At 36.5% G+C, this 20533-nt stretch overlaps 1 protein-coding gene across 1 annotated transcript in view; it reads right to left on the reverse strand.

Moving 5' to 3' along the window:
* Positions 1–20533, reverse strand: part of Iftap (intraflagellar transport associated protein) — a 72200-nt gene that overhangs the window by 47048 nt on the left and 4619 nt on the right. Inside the window, exon 2 of the mRNA XM_090347869.1 lies at positions 6957–7111. Coding sequence (XP_090203995.1) covers positions 6957–7089 — 133 coding nt within the window. The 5' untranslated portion in view covers positions 7090–7111. The remainder of the gene's footprint in view (positions 1–6956; positions 7112–20533) is intronic.

The following is a 20533-nucleotide window of genomic DNA, read 5'->3' on the forward strand; positions in this document are numbered from 1 at the left end:
AAAGATTATTAAAGTATAACAAAAGATTTAGAACCTATTTAGTGGTTCCAAAAAAAATCTTAAGATTTCTTTGAATCTATCCAAAGCCACAACACTGCCAGTTAATAGACCTACAGGCATGGCCATTTGTCCTGAACATTCTGACATAAAATGTTCTCCCTAATGGAGAATTTAATTCAAACAATAACAAGTACAAAGGGAGAAAAATAGAGGTTGAGTTGGCAGGAAATTTTATCAAAGGGGTGTTAAAAGAACAATGGAATATGCTAAAAGCCTAAAGTATTTCAAGTGAAACGAGCAAAACACAAAGAAACTTGAAATCAAGTTAGGCATCAAAATCTGAAACAAAAAAAAATCTTTGATCTACACATAATAAACCACATTAAAGAAGATAAATGTGATTGTGGCTAGAAAGCTGTTGTTATATGCTAATAGAGACACTAGAACAATCACTTGGAGAGTGAATTCCAAGACCAAAGGAAAAATAGAATGAAACCAACAGACATATTTCAGTTGCTCATAGGACTAGAGTAGGTTCGTTTCAATTTTCAAATGATTTGAAGTAAAATAGTTGATAATACAGGCAACTTTGATAGAAATTAATCATTTAACTGAAGGACAAATCAGAACAATTATGTGTGTGAGTGGAGGGAGGGGAAGAAAGAAAAAAGTCTGAGAGCAAAAGATGGAGAACTGGTTATGACTGTAATGTAAATAGGGATCATTGCCTGATTTCTGTTGCTCTAACGAAATTCCTGAAGGTATGCACTTTATTAAGAGACATTTCTGATTAAGACACATCATATTCAGACTGTTTTGTTGAATGACCGAAAAAGAAAGAAGAACTCAAAAGCAAAAAGACTGGAGATGTGGCTCAAGGGACACAGTATCTCCTAATAAGGCTTTGAGTTCAAACTTCACAAAGATATCATGGCAAATATGAACTGTTTATATCCATGTGCATTTTCAGTACATAGAAGGCACAATTAAAATATTACTCCTAGGTTTGGAAAAAAAGACATTGCTTTAGAGTTCCTCCAAGAGTACCGTGTCATCTCTTAAACTTTCAAGGGCTACTCTGCTTGCAAGGTGACACTGGTCGTCTGGTGAGAGCCTCATGGCAGATGGCACCCTGGGGTGAACATGTGCAGCATGGAGAGAACACATAGCAAGCCAGAAAGCCAAAGACCAAAAGTAATTTTCCTCACAGGCCCAGCATGAATTCCTTCTGAGAATGCAATAATTTCATTGCCTCATGTGAGACTTTAACATACATCCACTTGCCAAACTAGGAACCAAGCCCTCAACGTATGAGCCTAATTTAAGGAACACATGCTAATCAGGTAATACTCCCCCAATGTTAAAAAGACTTAATGTCAATTTCTAAGACATTGGCTTCTTTACAATTTTTTTTGCCAGTTCTGAGGCTTGAACTCAGGGCCTAGACACTGTCCCTGAGCTTTCTCAAAGGCTAGCTCTCTATCACTTGAGCCATAGCATCACTTCCAGCTTTTTCTATGTATGTGGTACCGAGGAAAGAAACCTAGAGCTTCATGCATGCTAGGCAAACACTCTATCACTAGGCCAAACTCCTGGCCTTTGTTTTTTTCTTTTTTGACAATTTGAACTCAAGGACTTGGCACTTGCTAGGTAGCTTAATTGTATAAAAGCTGGAAGACTGATTCTCTCATTTGACATATACCTCCAGCCCTTAACAACATTATTTACTGTGTGACAACAATATATGTGAAACCACCACTCACCAGAAGGGGGAGAAAATGCTTGTGAAATCACAACATGTGGTAATCTTGGCATGGAAAAAATTAGATTTCAGCAGCTAAGAAGTGATTAAAAACTTTAATGCAAGTCTTTATCTGGAAAGCTAACTGTTAAATTGTATAAAAGCATTTACACACACACATATACACATGCATACATAGGTATTCTTCAGATATAAACATGCTGTTATTCACAAGCACACACACACACACACACACACACACACACACACACACACACACACACAAAGTAGCCCCTACTATTTGCAGGACCTATGGTTCCAAGGATGCCATGAGTATCCAGGACACATTCAGCACTATACTGCAGACGCTTCATTCATTTTTTAAATTTTATTTATTTCTACTTAGAGGTGATTACAGAGGGTTTACAGTCACATAGGTAAAGAGTAAATTTCCTTCAGAATATGTCACCTCTTCCTTCCTTTTCTCACAGGCTTTTTCCTCCCAACTCACCTCCCCCACAAGTTATATAGTTCATTTTCAACACAGCGTCTAGAGTGAGTTGCACTGCTGAATTACTTCACCCTTTGTCCCACCATTTCTGTGCTTCCTCGTACCTTCCCCTAAACAGATAACCTTACCTACCCAACAAAAAGTACAGGAATTAAAAGCAAGAACAAAAGGAGAAAACCAAACAAACAAAAAACCCTCAAAAAAAATGGGTGAGGTGGCTCACGCCTGTAATCCTAGTTACTCAGAAGGTTGAGATCTGAGGATCGCAGTTCAAAGCCAGCCCACATAAAAAAGACTGTGAGACTCCTATCTCCAATTAACCTCTAGAAAACCAGAAGTGGCACTGTGGGTCAAGGGGTAGTACTGAAGAGCTCAGGGATAGCACCCAAGCCCAAAGTCCAAGTCACATGATTGACCAAACCCCCACCCCACACACACACAGAAAAAAAAAACTAAAATAGAAAATCTCATTTCTTGGAATTCATTTCAATAAATACCATTGTATATGATCACATGATATAGCTATTGAGCCTTTGTGATCCTCTCCTAAGAATATCTTCCTCTTTTCTCACTGTATAACTGCTTAGAATCCTGTTTATCATGTCCACATGTAATTTTTTGTCTTTTTACCATCCATTATGATTTCTTGTAGATTTATAGGCAAATTCTAATTACTACAAATGAGGTAAACCATGCAACCTATGTTTCTTTGGGTCTGGCTTACTTCTTCAATAGATACATGAAGAGATGTTCAACATGTCTGGCCGTAAAAGAAATGCAAATCAAAATAACATTGATTCCACTTCATCCCAGTTAGAATGGCTATTATCAAGAAAATAAATAATAGCAGATGCTGATGGGGATGTGGCGAAAAGGGAACACTACTAGACCGTTAGTGGGAACATATATTGTTTTTTCTTTGTTTGTTCACCCACTCTAGAAAGCAGTATGGAGGTTCCTGAAACACCAAACATAGACTTTCCCTGTGATTCAGCAATTCCATTCCTGGGCTTTACCCAAAAGACCACAAACCAGGCCACACTAAAGCTACCAGTACAACTATGCTCATTGCAGCATTGTTTTATCATAGTCAAGAAATGGAATCAACCCAGATGTTCCTCAGTGGGGAATTCTATGTTTCCATTAGGAAGAATGACATTGGCCTATTCATAAGGAAATGGAAAGGGTTGGGAAAAAAATATACTAAGCAAAGTAAGCCTGATTTATTTTTTTCTCATAACACCACCAGCTTCTATTAAAGATAGGCTGCCTTCTGAAAAATCTAAAATTATCCCTTTACTACTTCAAAGAAGTACATTAACTGTCACTTTACATTATTGGCAGCATTTCATTCTTACACAAAAATTAAGGGCAGGGAAATACTGAGCAGATTACACAATGATTTAAACAAAACATATAACCCACACTGACTGAGAACTATATATCAACTGAACTATGTAATGTGCACACAGGAATTACATGCCTTTATATTCCAAATGTGTTTCCATCCTTCCTTCTTTTCTTCCTTCCTTCTCTTTCTTTTCTTTTCTTTGCCTGTCTTGAGGCTTGAACTTAAGGCCTGGCCACTGTTATTGAGCTTTTTCCACTCAAGATTAGCACTCTACCACTTGATCCATAGCTCCTGGACTTCAAAGATTAATCATTCTCACCTCTTAAAATCTTAAAAGTGACACAAATGTGGCAAAAAGGAAAATCTTTTCCTCCTGACATATATTCTAAAAAGCTCTATAAACTATGTTCACATATAAACTGAGATACAGAATACTGGTATCTTTTTCTACGATTTCAATAATGCAATGTTGTTTTTTAGCTTTTTAAAATTACTTTTATTATTTTTAATTAGTTGTATAGAAGTGTTCATTCTGCTTGCTTTGGCAGTACATATACTAAAAATTGGAACGATTCAGAAGGGTCTTATTTCAACATGTCAGTTTGTGAGTTTAATATGTCTTGATCAGTGTCACCCCTTTCATAGTTCTCCCATCTCTCCTCTACGAACAAAAAAAAATTAAAATTTACATACTGATTCCAACACGTATCTTACAACTTAATTTGTATTCCTGAAGACACCCCTGAGAATTCAATTATGACTGTCTGATTTAAAAAATATTGTCTTTATTACCAAATATGTACCATGGCTTAAAAATCTAGTTGGTATAAAAAAGAAAAGAAAAAATTCCAAAGTATGATCAAACTTAAATGTATGTAGTGAGAATTAATTTACAATATTAACAATTTCCAACTGTTTCTAAGAGTCTAAAGCAGTAATGTGAATTTCTTTCAATAAGGCTATAATTTAATTTTTCCAGAGAAATACTCTTAATAGGATTATTGACCCTTTTAACACTATTGGAAAGAAAATGAATTCCATAAGCACTCTGGCGTATAACTATTATAAAAATAAATAGAACATTCAATCAGTAGAAATGATAATGGACTGGAGAAAGGAACTCACTAAGGAAATGTACACAAGTCTGCATAGTGATAATCACTTTGGCAGAAAAAAGGATATATGGCATAAGAACAAAACAACCACACATTGAGAGGCCTGGAAAGAAAAGGAGGAAATCAGTTTTTTGTTTGTCTGTCTGTCTGTCATGGGGCTTGAACTCTGGGCCTGGACACTGTCATTGAGCTCTTCAGCTCAAGGTTACTGCACTACTTTTGAACCACAGCTCCACTTCTGGTTTTCTGGTGATTAATTGGAGGTAAGAGTCTCAGGGACTTTTTAATGCCTGGGCTGGCTTTGAACTACGATCCTCAGATTTTAGCCTCCTGAGTAGTGAGGATTACAGGTGTGAGCCATGGCACACAGCTGAAACCAGATTTTGGAGGTAATGTCCCTTGGCAGAAAAAAAAATTCTTCACTCCTAATCCAAGATCAGATTTTCTAGACAAGCATTCTAAGGTTCATCCCTAATTCCTGTTTGGTTTTTCAAAAGGTATTTAAATGTTTTGGAGGGGGGAAAAATTCCTGATTTAATAATTAGCCAGTAGACCTCTTTGTGTGTCAAGAGGAAATTTTTCAGGTCATTACTTCTTGCACACTGATACCTCTTCTCATGTTTTTGTCCAGGTTAAAGTGTACTCGGAGATACAGTTAATATGACTCAAATCGCCATTTATTTCAGCTCATTTTGGGACCCCATATTGAACTTAAAACAGTTTCTCCATGGGCCGGGAGTTTGGCCTAGTGGTAGAGTGCTTGCCTAGCATGCACGAAGACCCGGGTTCGATTCCTCGGTACCACATACCTAGAAAAAAGCCGGAAGTGGTGCTGAGGCTTAAGTGGTAGAGCTGTAACCTTGAGAAAGTCCAAGGACATTGTTCAGGCCCTGAGCTCAAACCCAGGACTGGCAAAAAAAAACAAAACAGTTTTTCCATTGGCAGTGCCCAAACCAGAGCAAGAAAATACAACATGCCACTAAATACCAAATTCTTTGCAAATGGCCTGCCACATTAGTAAATTCCAATAATTTCCAATATCATGGATCCAAGATTCATTCACTCTTGCAAGTTTTAATCTGGTTTCTACTACCTTGCCTCAGTCATGTGTACATCCAGGTCCAAGCTTCAAAAGTAAAAAATTAATCAGTAGGCATAGAGAAAGTAAGCATCCTCCTAAACATAAGTGTATAGATTGAAAACATTCTGGCCATTTTTAAGATTAATTTGATCCATGTTCATAACAAAACAGATCATGCATAGACAGCACCCAAGTTACTTTGCTATTCGTAAGGTCTCCATTTCCCTTAAGTATAATCAAAACCTACAGTCCATAAGTTTAGTTTAAGAGTAAATATCATAAATACTGAAGTTTATTCTGGAGGTGAAATGAGTCCTTACTTAAAATGCTCAGATTCAGATACATTCCAAATTTTGGAAATATTTTCCAAGATTTTAGAATATATGCATATACACAATGATATATCTTGAGGATAGGACTTAAGTAGAAACATTGGATTTACTTAAGTTTCATAGATACCTGAAAATAACTATACAGTATATTCATGCACGGATGCTTTGACTGGGTAGTGACGTCAGAAGCCATACACATGCAGTGTTTATGTTTTAAATATGCTTTTTACCCACTTCCACTCTATGCATTTAAATTGCTTAAAATATAAGCATGTGCACGTGCACATGTGCACATGAGCATGCACACGCATATACGTGCACATGAGCGCACGTGCGCGTGCACACACACACACACACACACACACACACACACAAAGAAGTCAGGCACCAGTGGCTCACACCTAAAATCCCTAGCTAGTCAGGAGGCTGAGCTCTGAAGATCGCAATTCAAAACCAGCCCAGGAAGGAAAGTCCATAAGATCCTTGTCTACAACTAACTAGCAAAAAGCCAAAAGAAGAACTGTGGCTAGCCTTGAGCAAAATACCTCAGGGAGAGTGCTCAGGCCCTGAATTCAAGCTCCAGGACTAGCACACCAAAAATTTTCTTAAAATAAAAATAAAATGGAGATAAGTTTAGTCATTTTTCGGGTCATTTTGAATTATCAAATCCAACATCTCTAATAAAAGGATGTATAAAGACTGCATTTACATGCATCAGTCATGAATACCCAATAAAGAATTGTGTCAAAGGAATTAAATGACTATAGCAGACATGAACTTAAAATCCTTTATCGCTACTGCTATAGTGTTTACTTTCCATTTTACCTTTTGAAAGATGAGTAAAAGTGCTCAGAAATTCTTCATATGTTTGCTCATGACAGTTAACAAACTTATCCAGGACTTCTTCAATTAAATGATCTTCATCCATTATCCTCGATTCCAACATTTGGACCGGCATTCCTATTTTCCAGGCCCCTTATCTACGAGACAAAAAAAAGCCTATAAGCTACGATGAATACAATGACTAGTCCAGAGAACAGAGAGTCTCTAGCTCAGATTGAAGTTTTACTCCTATCATTGCTGCTCAATAGTTAACAGTAACAATCTGGGGTTTTTTCATTTATTCCCTTGTTGCCACCATCTTACTTCACAAGAATTTTGTCATACTGGTCAATTAACAACTCAGAGTCTATCAAGGTGAGAAGTTCTTTAAAGAATGAGTACAATAACACCCACCCAAGCAGGGTCAACAACCATCATCACTAACATTAGCAGATCATTTAACACTTAAATGTGTGCGGTATGCTGTTCTGACCATTCGAATGCCACCCTTCGCCCTAAGTAAAGTCACAGAGGTAGCAGATGGTAGAGATCCTATCCTGGAGCTCAAGTCCTCAAGAACTGTATGATGCTTCTCTTGACTCATTATCAGACCCATTCTCCTGTCCTATGGCTGCTGCTACTGACTTAACTGTGTTTTAACACACCTGGGGCATTCCCAAACCTTTGGAAAACTGAAAAAAAAACTTCTAAAATAGTCTAAATCTGTCTTCTTGTACCCTCTCCCACTCTTCCTATCCCTGACATCCTTTCAAGTGCTCCCATGGGGACACATGGTTCTCCAACCTTCCCCATTCTATTTACTGATATGCTTTTCCCTCAAAAACAAACTCAGAGTTTAGATTGTCCCCAAAAGCCTTACTCACCCTCAACTAGTCCCACCTCTGATTACTTACCACTGTAGGAAAAGTTAGCTGTCTCTGCCCTGAGTAGTGTTACCTTTAGCACATGGAAACTGTGTACACATATTTCCCTGCCCTGTGCTATCCTCAAAGCTGGCAAAAGACAGAGCATACATCTTTTCATCTGTGTATTCTAAACACTCAGGATGGGGTACCAAGCTAGCAATCTATCAATAACTGAACTAAACTTATTCACTTGAGCAGGTACAACAGTCAAACATGGCCGGAAGCCTGTGAAACACTCAGACAAACTTGACCAATGGATTTTGCTGGTGCCTGTTCTGACTGACCCGATTGCTGGCCTGATCAATCTACTTGGGAAAGATTTCATATTGCATCCATCCCTTTCAAACATGACATCCAGGACCAAAGACAAGATGACATTGATGAGTAGGCCATGGAGAGGTTTGACTAATTCTTCACAGTCTAAGTTTTGTACTTTCATTATATACCACATTTTAGTAGTTCCTTCCAGTAGGCAGTTTACTTAACACAGTTACCTAACTGCCTGACAGCCAAGGCACAATGGCTCAGTTATTACACAGCTTCACCTTCATTTTCCCTTGTGCTATTTCATCTTGTGGAACTCTATTCTCTCTGTAGGAACTATCATTCTTGCACAGCTCTGAGAAAAGTGACTACAGGAAACAGAAGAATAGTTACTGCCTAAGTCGTCAGTGTAACTCAACGTGGGACAACAACTAAGAAGGGGTCTCCACATCATATGGCAGACAGTGAACAACAAATCTCTATTTTTCTAAAACAAGAGTAGTAACTTTTCCTTCCACTTTTCCTCTCTAGACATGTCCGCCATTTAAAACCACAAAAGACATAGACATGTGTGGGTAAACATTTAATGACCTTCTTCATTATCCCCTGCCCTTGCAAGTCCCACTGGAAGTCAACTCTGTCAAGAACCTAGTGAATACATTTCTAAATCTTTTTCTATAATGCATGTAGGGAAGTAAAGAAAAATTTTGTCCCAAATGGGACAATATGTATTGTTTACTAAAGTAGATTCTCCTACCAGAGGAGCTAGAAATAGAATAGCATTTTTATCTAACAAATTATCATGGACATGTCACTACTTTTGTATTGACAGTTATGGTCTATTCCTTCAAACTGCTACATCATCACAGATCAGCTCTGTCTCTTGCTATGTGTCACTGGAAAAGATGCTTAACTTTTCTGGAACTCAGTCTCCTCTCATCTATTAAAGATTATAATAGTAAAGCTTTATTACTTCCTTAAATTTAAGTCCAAAAATACTCAATTCCAAAAAGCTCAAAGGAAAAAAAAAGCTTTACTTAAGTAAATGAAGCTCTGACTCTTTAAGGGAAGACCTGATGAGAATTAATGTGTTCTTACTAATGTATTCTATTAATGTGTTCTATTCAGTATGACTATTCATGTTTCCCTGCAAAAGCTCTAATAGATCAGTATGAGAGTTGCTTTCTCAGACCCCACTTAGGACCTGTGATATATGCTATACTCAACTGTCTAGACTCCAAAAGCTTCTGAATTCTGAAACATATCTGAACTTAAGGAGTCATGCAGCTACAAATACCACACAGAAATGAGTGAATATACAAACAAATGGTACCATGACGATGATGATGATAAAAACAGTGATGATGATAATGAAGATGATGGTAATGATAGTGGAAAGCAAGATCTATCTCAGTATTCTGTCCTAGCCTAAACAAAGATCCCCTAGGACTCTTTGAACACACTAATGTTATCTAAGATCAATCAAGAACACTGCTAGTATATCACAACCTCATATAAAACATGGTGCTATAAATGTCTGAATGTGTAGAATACAAATGAAAGTATGCGTTTACATCAGAAAGAATGATATTGCCCCATTTGTAAGGATATGAAAATATTTGGGGTAAAACATACTAAGTGAAATAAGCCAGACCCAAAGAAATATAGGATGCATTTGCAGTCATTGGAACATACCCATAAATCTACGAGAAAACACAATGGATGGTAAAAGGCAAAAAACTACACTTGGACATAATTAAAGAGGACCCTAAACATTCACAGTGAAAACAAAAGAGGATATTCTTAGGAGAGGCTCACAAAGGCTCAATAGCTATTTGTATAAAATGATGTTTATTGAAATGAACTTCAAGAGACAGAAACATGAGGTTTTTATACTTTATTTTTGTGGATTTTGTTTCTGTTTTTCCTCTTTTGTTGCTGCTTTTGATTTCTGTACTTTTTTGGGGGGGGGTGGGTTATGTAGCTTGAACTCAGCCTGGACACTGTTTCAGAGCTCTTCAGCTCAAGCTTATCATCCTACCCTTGAGTCAAGCCCCACTTCCCATTTTCTTGAGGTTAATTGGAGATAAGAGTCTCAGGTCCTTTTGTGCCCAGACTGGCTTTGAACCTTGATCCTCAGATCCCAGACTCCTAAGTAGCCAGGCTTACAGGCACAAGCCACTGTGTCTGGCTGCTTTCTGTGTTTTTTGTCTTGTATGTACATTCATCTGTTTTGGGAGGGGGTAAGGAAAAGCAAAGAAACTGGTTAGGCAAATGGTAAACATTCAGCGGTGATACTCACTAGATACTATTTTCAAAATGAACTATACAACTTGTAAGGGAAGAGGTTCAGAAGGAAAAACCTGGGAGAAAATGAGGGAAGAGGTGACACTGTTCAAAAAGAAATGTACTTAATCCCTGGCCTATGTATACCACCTTTACAATAAAATAAAAAAGGAAGTGTGCATCTGGGTAGCGACTTAAAATAGAACTTTTCAAACTATTCGTACTTGAAATTTTAGACGTGTGAGAAAAAAAATCACTGTTTATATACATTAATCAGCAACAAAGTCTTGTGCTTTTAGGTGATAAATAATAAATATGGATAAATAACCAGAAAGGTGACCATTATTTCATTATCAACTAAAGCAAATATTTAATTACAAGAATTCCAATATCAATCTATTTTCCCAGAATTTTATCCAACATTTTATCAGTTATCTTCCTTATATATACATTATATCCATTATCTTCCCCCAAGTCAGTGAGAAAGTCATTGTGATTTATTTCAGTGAATAAGTATCTAACAGAAGCAGCCAGGTTATGATATTGCTGCAAATATTTTCTTGTGGATATTTTAAGAGTAATAAAAGAAATTCCTTTAAACATCATTTCCAATGCTCAAAATTGTGTATTTTGAGTACTTATTCTTAACACATCTCAGTGTTACCAAAGGCAAACAATTATCAGGTGATTCACAACACAATATAGCTTTTAATTTTCTGTGATTATAATACAGGCATTTGATGACTTAAAAAGAAAACCTTCAGAATATCAACTTTCACAAACTGTCATTAATTGAAATGTTTTACCACCATCCACCTTCAAAAAGAACCTAATGTCTCTAGGGACTGACAATGCAGATCTTCATTTACCAGACAGGCCAGTGGTTTATGCAAATCACAGTGGTTTTCTAGAAGGAAGTAACACTTTTTGCAGTTACCATTCACACAACTCTTCTGGGTTTTTTTGGTTTTTTTTTTTTTTAATGAAGTGTTTTTCTAAAAGAGAGACATTTGCTGATAACAAGAGTCCTTGTTTTTATTTGGTATGGCTTTTGCTTTAAGGCTTCCAGTGCCATATGAAAGACCTAACACAAAACAAAATGTGATGATAAGTACAGGTGTGTAAATATCTGCTGGTAAATCGTAAGCTGCCCTTTCACAATGACAGCCTCCAGAAGGCAATGAAGAGAGCACTGTGACTCTGCTCACTGAGAGACCACAAGCCTAGTTAAGATCTAGACCCTCCTCTTAACCTGTCATTGAGAGTCTGGGAGAAAAGTCACAGAATCTCCCAAAAGTCTTGTTCTCTGTTATCAATGACACCAACAATCAGCTAAGCTATTTCATGCTTATACACTCTGAAAGTACATTATTATGAAATATGGTACATGAATTATCACCTCTGACTTAACACATCCTGATGCTTTTCTCTTCAAATCCTTAGTGAATGAATTCACTCAAATAAAACACAACTGCCAGAGACAACAGTGGTAAGAATTAAGAAATGCACTCTCCAGGCAGGGAGCATAGCTTAGTGGTAGAGTGCTTGCCTAGCATGCAGGAAGCCCTGGATTCCATTCTTCAGTACCACACACACAGAAAAAAGCTCAAGTGGTAGAGTGCTAGCCTTGAGAAAGCCCAAGGACAGTGCACAGGCACTGAGTTCCAGCCCAGCACTGGCAAAAAGAAAAAAAGGGAAAAAAAAGAATTATGCTCTCAAAAACTAGCAGGGCACAGTGGCTCATGCCTGTAATACTAGCTACTCAGGAGATCTGAGGATCAAGGTTCAAAGCCAGCCTGTGAGACTCTTATCTCCAATTAACCACTAGAAAACCAGAAATAGGGGTGGCTCCAACGGTAGGGTGGTAGCCTTGAGCTGAAGAGCCCAAGCCCGGAGTTCAAGACCTAGGACCAACCCAAAGAAAAAAAAATACTGGTACTTTTTATTGGTACAGAGATTGAATATCTATAAAAGAGATTTTTTTTAAGACTGAGGTTTGTTAATGTTATTATAAAGGCTTCCCTCTAAACCCTATTCACTCAATTTTTTTTATAATTCTTTGCACCAAGAATCCACTGCTATTGAAAGGCAAGGTGGATATCCTTTCATATACAAATGATTAAACTTTCAAAAGATCAAAATTATGCTGCAAATGAAACAGATTTACTTATAGGACTAAAAAAGGACCAGGCCAGAACTGACTTCCAATGAACACTAATGATTCTGCCCCTTCTGATTTTTTTATATCTTTTATAAATTAAAAGACAGAAAGAAATTCATCTCTGAACTGAATGCAACTAGCTTATCTAGTCTAATCCTAGAAAATAAAACTAATGACTCTTGAAAACTAAATTCACCTGGAGTTTTTGACAACTATGACTCTACTGGTGAACTGTCATATGTGGTTCTCACTTCATAAACAGTAATGAGATGCTCATAATCATGGACTTTAAACTACATGTGAATGAACTTCAAGCTATAGATGAAGCCAGGAATAAATCAGACACAAGCAGCAAACTCACCCTGGATATGTACTCAGGCCTCCAACTGTATTCTGAACCCCAATAATACACAAAACATATTAAGGCTGAGCATGTACATATGCCTTTATTTTAGACACCTACAAATATACCTAAGTAAACAAAAGAGAAAAGTGAATATATAAATATATTCCATACAATGGAAAAGAACATAAATTTTTATTCCAGGATAAAAAAATGTATACAAATTTATCAAAATAATCGTTTAAATACACACAATTCCAGTAACAGTCAGATGAATAAAGGTCATACAGGACTCTATTACAAAAAGTTGGTGCTAAAAACATCTACATTTCTACATCAGTTTTCCTATGCACAATGCTCTTCAATATATGCTAAAAGAGGTATTTGAAAGGAAGGAGAAGAGGTGATTATTGTTAACTACAAAGCCTTAGAAGACAGAAGAATTATCTTCCATGCCAAAGTGTCAGGAGTAAGTATGTCATAATAGCATACATTTCCTTAACAAAAATCTCGCCCTAAGGAAAAGGTGTATACAAGCACACTAAAAACCATATGTAATTTAAAACGTGTGGGTTCAGGAGAAGCCTATCATAAACATCAATATGGTAACGACTGCCATAACAAATATAAGTCTAGAGCCTTCCCTGAGCAGGTGTATAATTTACCCGTTGTAAACATTACCTATTTCAGTAGCAGGAACAACTCTGATGAATCTTTCAGGATCACTTTAAATTAGAGCAATAAGAATCTGAGGGGAAGCATTTTAAAATGAAGAAAGTCATATGAATAAGAAAAATGAAAACATAGCAAGATAACTGATTGTATAAAGGAAACAAGATGAAAGGAAAAAAGGATGATCCTTATGACACAGGACTAAGCAATATGTACTTAAGATCTGAAAAGCATAGTCCACGCAGAAAAAAAAAGATAAATTGAACTTTATCAATATTAAAATGACCATTTAAGGTAAAAGGAAAAATTTCCTAAGAGAAAAATACTATTAAATCACATATCCAACAAATGATTAACACTAGAATATATACATTATATGAAAGTCCAAAAGACTTGCACAATAGTTAAGGGGGGAAATCAAGATGAGTGGAGTGAGGGGGGGAGGGAAATGGGGATCATGACATGAGAAAAGGTATCAATATTTGTGACGTAATGTACCTTCTATCCGGTGAATATAATGTAACCCTTTTATTAATTACAATAAAAAATATATGAAAAAAAGAAAAGACTAATACAAAAAAAGACATGCACAGACATTTCACCAAAGTGGATATATAAACAGTAAATAATTACATAGAAGGATGCACAATATAACTCACGAGCCATTAAAGAAATACAAATTCAAACACCTCTTAGGTAGCACTACATAGCTATCACAGAGGCTAAAATGAAAAATCATGACAATACCAGTCTAGAAAGACTACATACATCACGTATTGCAGATGGTGATATTAAATGATTCAGGCACTCCAGAAAATAGTTTGGAGGTTCCTTTTGACACTAAAAATGAGCATACGACACAACCAGCAAATAATTGCACTCGGGCTTTTTTCTTTTGTCCCAAAGAAACAGAAACATATTTTCATTCAAGAGCTCGTACAAAATCACTCATAGTGGCAGATCTGTTTCCAGTGTTAAAAAAAAAAAATGGAAAGTATCCCAAATGCCCTTTAACTGGTTAATGGTTAAGCATTCACCATGGAGTTCTGTTAGGCCATCAAAAGAAAAGATCATCAATTCCCAAAATAACTTCAGTGAGGCTCAAATGGAATTTGGCAGACTAAAACCAAAGCAACCTTAAAAGGCTACATATACATCCTATGATTCCATGGATGAAACATTTGTGAAGTAATGCAATTGTGCAATGGAGAACACATTAAGGACTGCCACAGGTGAGGGATGAGAGAGGGGCTGGGGATAGATCTCAAGAAGTAATGTGAGTCTGAGTACAGCTGTCTTCATGGGTGTATGATTATAAAGGACTGCATGGGATATAACTGGGCCACAGACACAGTACACCAAGAAGACTATTCATAACCAATGAAATCTGAATAGGTTCTCTAGATTATACCAGTATCAATTTACTACCTTTAATCTTGTATAGTGTTTACACAAGAGGCTACCCCTCCAAACGGCTAGAACATACTCCCTGTATATTTCTTCACAGCCTCTTTTGGATCTAGCCTATGATTCTATATTTCAGAATTAAAAATTGCAAAGAGAGAAAAGCATCAGGAAAGATGCTCAATTAAGATGTATCAATTAAGATAAAGGTAATTTAGGAACAGAAAAATACCACTAAATAGTACCAAAAAAAGTGCTGGAACTCAGGTATGTTGATGGTTTTCCTTCTGCATAAAGCCCAAAGGGACAGAAAATAACACTAATCTATACAATTACATGCTTAAGCAGAAACTTGTCTCCTGAAAATTCTGCTTCTCTTTCCTGTTCAGCTATCCAGCCTACGGTAATGAGGTTTCTTGAAGCTATCATTCATTAAGCTTTTCTGTTCATCAGCAGATTACATAAAATCAAGTTTATCTCCCTAAAATATGCTCTTGTTTCCAGCCATTTAAGTCAGTCCACAAATGTCTGCGTTGCATCACTGACACGGGGCAGCTAAGTACTATTTTTAAGTATACAGTTATCAATTCCATTAAGCAAAGAAAAATGCAAACAGTTGAGTATTTGAGCTTTCTCTCCCCCATTCTTTTCTTATCATTTAAAAAAGAATTGGGGCCGGGAGTTTGGCCTAGTGGTAGTGGGTTGGCCTAGTATGCACAAAGACCAGTTTGCTTTCTCAGTACCACATACAAAGAAAAAGCCAGCAGTGGTGCTGTGGCTCAAGTAGTAGAGCTCAAACCTTGAGAAAGCCCAAGGACAGTGCCCAAACCCTGAGTTCAAGCCCCACAGACAAAAAAAAAAAAAAACAAAGTGTACAGGGTATCTGTAGGATAACATCCAGAAAACGTTTTTTCAAATCAGTATAACTGCCTTTCACTATTATTCTCTGACCACATTTTTATTAGCATCAGTTAGTTATACCAGGAGGGTTCATTTTGATATGTCCATATGTTCATATGAGTACCTCAACGAGATTTACCTCTTTCATAGCTCATCCATCTCCCCTTTCTAAAAAATTCACAACTGTGTATAATCACAAATAAACATCCTACCCTTTGACCCACTAACAAAAGCTGCATGGAAACCTCAAGACTAGTCTACTTATCAAGAAAAAAATATTACCATACATTCCAACTATGTTCAGAACTGGTCTCCATGCCTCAGAAATGCTATCAACATCAACCACATCAGTAAGTTGAGGATGGTGATAGTGAATGCTTCTGTGAACATTTTCTCAAGGCCCTGGATAAAGCCTTAATCCATCAGGTGCTATAGTCTCAGAGTTAACTATATAACTTTATAATCAGGCACTAATGTTTCAATCATTAAAGATTTACTAGCTCAAGTACAATCCCTCCCTCACACAGCATGCAATGTCCCCATAAATGCCTATTCTTTTTTGTCTAAGAACTACAATACAAAGACTCTAAGATTAATTAAAGTTATCCCTTTCTCTCCAACTTCCTGAGCCTGTCAGCCACCTGCACAATGAACAGCACTTTTACAATACCAAAAAGCAAAACCCACACAGCTGGGAAGGAGCAGGTGCAGACCAACTGAACTAAATCAACATGGCCTGTAGGAATGCATTTCTAAGTGTTTCAAAATGCCAGAACTTGCAAATAAAATCGACCTTTTCATTTGGCATTCTCTTAAAAGAAGTAAGAATTTGGAGATGTGCTTCTCAGGTATTTTTAATTGTAAATTCACAAGGCTGTGGAATAATAAGTATATTTTAAGAAGTAATACAATGCTTCCTCAGTTTTCAATTCCTCTCACCATCGTATTTGTCATTCTCCCTCAACAAAAACAACGTAACATACACGTACATATAAATTTCCTTTTGCCAATGTCAACATTTTGGAAAGAAAGTGAAGAATCAAAAACTTCCTCTTTCTCTGAAAATAAATTTTTTAGTGATTTTTTTTCCTCTCACCACCTTGCAAAACAACTCTGACATTTCTCCCCACTTTCCTACTAAAGCAAACAGTCCTTAAATCAGAGCGCATGGAACTTTTATAGGAAAACACCAGTGATTCTGGTCAGGTGACCATATTTAATTGCTGTAAATAAAAAATGACAAGTCACTTGTCATGTTCTGCTCTCGACAATCCATCACGGTAACTATAGACTGCTTCTGTCCCAGCATTTCCTTTGTCTTCTTCTTCGCTCTTCACCAGTTACGGTTGTGGCTAGTAATGTGACATCCAATAGACCAAATGCCTCCCTTTCTAATACTATTTATATTACTTCCTTTACAAGTAGTCACTGATTATCATTTGTGTCTAGCCTAACACTATGAGAAGCTGCTGCTGACCTGATTTCAACACTTCATACTTCAGGAAGCAAAAATATAGTTTAAGTTGTTCCTCTGTTTTCAAAATGGGAACAGAGATGCTTCAGGGGCACATTGCCCTTTTCAAAGCAGTCATGAGTTCCAAAACAGTGCTTCTCCTTGCCGTCCCCAGCTCACCATGTACACAGACTCCTGTGTTAATTCTTGGCAAGTGATTGAATTTTCGATCCTGTGGCTGAAGGTGAAAATAAAGGCGTATGTGGGCCTGCAGTTGCCTTCTTAACTTTTCCAATTATGTTTCCCTTTTGCTCCAATTACTATATTCTGTCACTAAGTCTTTTATCTCTCCCCTGAGATAGTCATTTTATTTTGTAATTGGATTAACTTGCATTCTCTAGCTCACCATTCATTATTTAAAGAAGGGGGGAAAAAACAATATATTCCAGTAGGAGTTTGGATCTGATTCTGTCTCAAGGTTCAATAATGGGCTAAGTGACCTATAACTGTGGTTTCTTCACAAACATCTAAGAACTTTTATGAAAGGGTGAATGAAAGAATACCAAAGTTGCCTTGCCCTAATGCCCTGTATGTTCTTTAGGGATAAGACTTGTGCCTGTGACTTCCTTATGTAATTTCCCATCCACTATGTACAAACTGTATGTTTAATACATATGAGTTAATAATACAGTAATCCTCTTGTATGACAGGGGAGGGAGGTTATCCAAAAATTCTGCTAGATACCTAAAATTACTGGTAGAACAAAACTCTACACTTTTGTTTTCCATTCAGATATACATATGATAAAGTTTAATTTAGAAATTAGGTATAATAAGAGTGTTAACAATAAAAATATTAATAATATATTCTAAATGCTGCAATAAAAGTTATATATATGTAGTTTCTGTATTTCTTTCTCTCAAAATAGCTTATTTTTGCTGTACTTACTCTTCTTGTGATGATTTGTCATGAAAGGAAGCAATTTGTGGCTTCTCTGTAGGATTTGAATTTCCAATATAATAACTCATGCTTAGGACTATTATTAAGTAAAATAAAGCCAAAGACAATCTGCAGGGTGAAACAGCTACTAAGCAAGAAACAAGTGGGTAGTTTACAAAATGCATGTATACTGGAAAAGAAAAATTCAAGTCCTAGACAGGATAGAAAACTGGCTCCATCATGCTATTAAAAGTCACATGCAAATTAAAAGCTACAATTATATATTTTTGGATTTTACATTTAATATTTTCAGACCACAATTAACAATAGGTAACTGAAACTAAGGAATGTGTTACAACCAGAGATAAAAAAGAATTGTTGTACTAATGTCTAGACACTTCAAGAAACAACTAACCAACTCAGCAACACATGCTTAGGCTAAAATTGCCTATTTTATGATGTTAGTTACCTCCTCATGCATTCTATTTAGTATAGACTACAGAGATATCAAATGTATCAACTCTATGAGAACTGTCATTACTGCTACAATTTTGAGAATCATTACCATAACATAACAATATTAATCAGTTATATAAATAATCAAATGTTCTTTGGCAGACAAATTAAAATAATAATGGAAGTTATTAAAAGAGGTGATGCTTTTGCTTAAGGAGGCCAACATTTTAAATTATGAAAACCAAGCAAGCAACTGACTTATATATCCATTTAAAAAGAAGTCAGTTCTAGCGAGTCACTGGTGGGTCATACCTGTAATCCTAGCTACACAGGAGGCTGAAAACTAACGGTCCTGATTGGAAGCCAGCCCAGGCAGAAAAGTCCATGAGATTCTTCTCTGCAATTAACTACCAAAAACGCCAGAAGTGGAGCTGTGGTTCACGTGATAGAGTGCTAGCCTTAGGCAAAAAGAAATTCAGAGATAATGCCCATGCTCTGAATTCAAGGCCTAGGACCAGCACCAAAAAGAAAAAATAAATAAATAAACCTTAATCTTAAAATTTTGCAAAAAAAAGTAGCCCTGCTATGACCATATACATCTATAATACCATCACTATTAAATTTATATGGGCATGAAGTTGTCTCTCACCTTTTCCCAATTACTATACAAACACTCACTGTGTCTTCTATGAAATAAAATTATTTTATTCTGTAATTATATTGACCTATGTTCTTTAGTTCTCTGTTATTTATTTAAAAAACGATAACCAATATGTTCCAGGTAGGATCTGATTCTTTCTTGAGATTTACAATTGTGATTTCTTGATGAACTTCAAAGAACTATCAAGAAAGGGTTCATACAGTATATATACCAGACAGTGTATCTCCAACAGTCCTTACAGTAAGAAGGTATCCATTTTCCAGAAAAGTGATGCTAGGTGACTGAACTGGCAGAACTCAAACCCATATTTATCTAGCTCTAATCACTGCAGTCTATCAGCTAATCCATGTGTTAACAGACTCAATGACCAACAAAAGTGAGTGGCTAAGTCTGTTACATTTGCTTAATGGAATTCTATGCACAACTATTCAAAATGACGATGCTAATATTGTTAATAAGACCATTGTGAATTTGTCATCTTCCTAAGATGAAGGCCTTACATATATTATTTCATTTACTCTCTTCCCAACAATTCCTTGAGGTATGTTTATACTTCATCTCAGCCAAAAAGCTGAGAAGCCACCTATTTCTATTATCTAATTTCAGATATGGAAAAATAGGCTTGAGAATTAACATGACTCAACCTGAAGAAATGGCAGAACTGACAGATTAAAAAAAGGGGGAAGGGGGGTCGGCTTGACCCAAACCCTATATTTTGTCATTTTATCTTATTTTATTATGTTTAAGTAGCTGTACAAAATGGTTTCAATTCAATATGTCAGCTTATGAATGCAATGTATCATAATCAGTGTCACCCCTTCTATCTTTTGCTCTCATCTCTCCCAACCCCAGCATCCTCTCCATTCTCCTAGGACCATTTTCACATATATGCAATGAATATTATGATTGTATTCTCCCACCTTTCTCTTCATTTGCCTACCTTCCTCCTCTTGACCTCAAACTCCCATCTCAGATCCTTCAAGTTCTAGCATCCCAGTATTCATTTTGTTATACTCTCAGTGTTTTGTTCCAAGTAGCTACAGTACTGGAATTCTCCACTATATATACCATAGTTTAGTTAATACAATCAAGCTCTTATCTTTATTACCATTACA

Source organism: Megascapheus bottae, chromosome 16 (assembly GCF_031878675.1).
Source record: "Megascapheus bottae isolate mThoBot1 chromosome 16, mThoBot2.hap1, whole genome shotgun sequence".
NCBI lineage: Eukaryota > Metazoa > Chordata > Mammalia > Rodentia > Geomyidae > Megascapheus > Megascapheus bottae.